Source organism: Berghia stephanieae, chromosome 2 (assembly GCF_034508935.2).
Source record: "Berghia stephanieae isolate SIO BIC M18660-M18661 chromosome 2, UCSD_Bste_1.3, whole genome shotgun sequence".
NCBI lineage: Eukaryota > Metazoa > Mollusca > Gastropoda > Nudibranchia > Aeolidiidae > Berghia > Berghia stephanieae.
The window spans coordinates 78,776,719-78,779,218 of NC_088361.1; the positions used below are offsets into that span (position 1 = coordinate 78,776,719).

Genomic DNA, 2,500 nt, shown 5'->3' on the forward strand with positions numbered 1-2,500 from the left:
TCCAAATGCACCACAAAAACTAAAACAGATATAAGGATCTTGATAACCAACCTGGGCATCTGCTTGTGACCTCTTGAGTTCTGTCTCCGTGGCTGAAAGCCGACTGGCAAGACGCTCCATCTCTTTGTCTCGTCTCCGAATTTCATCAGACTTGGATGACAGCTCATCTGTGACTCCTTGTCGTAACTTTTGTATGTCTCCTTGTGCATTAATCAGCAAATCCCTCAAATTTTGATTTTCACTTCGTTCTTCCTGGAGAAGTTTTTCACTTTCAACTACTTTATTTTTCCATTCGATCTCTTTCAAAGCCATTTCATCCTCTTTATTTTTCATTTCTATAATCCTAGCCCTATTGCTCTGATTCGTCTGTTCTTCTAAAGTCCTTTCTAATTTTGAAATTCTACCCCGAGCATCCTCGATAGCTAATTCTATTTCCTTTTCATAAGCCTTTTTTAGGGCGTCAATTTCGACTTCTTTTTCGTGATTCCGCGTAAATAGCATGTGAACTACCTGAGTAAGTTCAGCTACTTTTTTAGACATTCGAAATTCGAAGCTCTTTTTTGGCTTTTCTTGATTTGTGGTAGCCATCTTTTTACTTTCATGGGAAAAGCATCGAGAACTAAGTGGAGGTCGGGAAGTTCTCAGTCGTCGATGACCTGACTTCTCAAAACCTAAAGCATCGATAACCTTTTGGTGAACCGGATGCCCTCCCCTAGCTATTATCATTTATTTTTCATACAATGATCATTAGACTAATGTTATCTCTTCGAAGACAGGGTCATACAAGTAGGCTTCATTCTCTATGGAAATGTTACCTTATTTTCACCATGCATGAAACGCTATCTGTTGGTATTCAACACATAGATCTATCTTTCAAAGGTATTGTTTAACCGAATATGTACGTGTAATTTCTGGCAGTATCCTTCTTGGAATGATTGCGTTGGATTTTTCTGTTCTTTATAAATGATTTGAGATTCCCGATCGTTTTCTGGAGAAAAATGGATATAAAAGTGTTTAAATTTTATGACTGTAGACAGTAAAAACAAGTCGGTGCTAACAACGAGTGGAACCTTGTTCCAAACAAATTATTAATTGAAAAGATTAATTATGAAGAAAATTAAAATTAGAACTCAAGTTGACAAAACGATATTTAAGGTATTCAAAATAGAGCACATATTATTTTGGACAAAATTTCCATAATCAGACCTGACAACCTAAAATTTTAAAAATTCCTTGTTAACAGGTTTTTTAAAAAAATAAATCAGTACAACTAACTAAATAATATGGTGATTTGATTTCAGGAGGATTACATAATATGTCTTGGCATCGAACTTTTTTAAAACAAGTTTTATCGAATCTTTGAGGTTTATAACTTAGCTCTACAAATGGACAAACTTGTTTTTTAAAAAAATTCTTCTTCTATGAGAGTTTTTTGTTTGTTTTGCTTTTGGTGTTTTATTTTGTATTGCTTTAAGACAGGTTTGTATTTTGCTAAATCATTTACAGTTCTATCAAGTCAATTGAGATCTATTCAAAATGATTTAATTGCTTTACAAAATATTTTAAAATATTCTTCATTCATTAAAAAAAATAAAATAAGTACGGGTAAAGTCTAGGTACATCAATGATCAATTATGATAACCTAACGCGTTTATGGGCCTGATTAAATGGTTGTAATGGACAATATTTTGCATCGGTTTGAGCGTATGCATGTTCACTACAACAATGAGATCATAACACTTTGGGTTATCAGACCTGCAAATAACTACACGATGGGTGAAGTCAAACGCCACGACTTTATGATAACGGGCATTATTAATATTGGGATCATCATAAACTAGTTTTATGAAGCCAAGAGACACAATAATTGTCTTCTTCTTCTTCTTCTTCTTCTTCTTCTTCTTCTTCTTCTTCTTCTTCTTCTTCTTCTTCTTCTTCTTCTTCTTCTTCTGCTACAACTACGACCACTACTACTACTACTACTACTACTACTACTACTACTACTACTACTACTACTACTACTACTACTACTACTACTACTACTACTACTGCTTATTGTTGTTGTTATTATTATTATTATTATTATTATTTTTATGATTATTATTATTAATTTCTTACTACCATCATCATCATCATCATCATCATCATCACCATCATCATCATCATCATCATCATCGTCATTATCATCATCATTATCATGATCATCATCATGATCATCATCATGATCATCATTGTTATCCTTATTATCATTATTATTAATATTATTATTATTATTATTATTATTATTATTATTATTATTATTATTATTATTATTATTATTATTATTATCATTATTATTATTATTATTATTATTATTATTATTATTATTATTATTATTATTATTATTATTATTATCATTATTATCGTTATCATCTTCATTATTATTATTATTATCATCATTATTATTATTATTATTATTATTATTATTATTATCATTATTATTATTAATATTATTATTATT

At 30.2% G+C, this 2,500-nt stretch overlaps 1 protein-coding gene across 3 annotated transcripts in view; it reads right to left on the reverse strand.

The window, feature by feature from the left end:
• The window catches only part of LOC144965577 (uncharacterized), a 17,759-nt gene that overhangs the window by 9,436 nt on the left and 5,823 nt on the right, over positions 1-2,500 (reverse strand). For all 3 annotated transcript variants that reach the window (XM_078901074.1, XM_078901073.1, XM_078901075.1), the window contains exon 2: positions 52-988. In XM_078901074.1, the coding sequence (XP_078757200.1) occupies positions 52-726 (675 nt within the window). In that variant the 5' untranslated portion in view covers positions 727-988. The remainder of the gene's footprint in view (positions 1-51; positions 989-2,500) is intronic.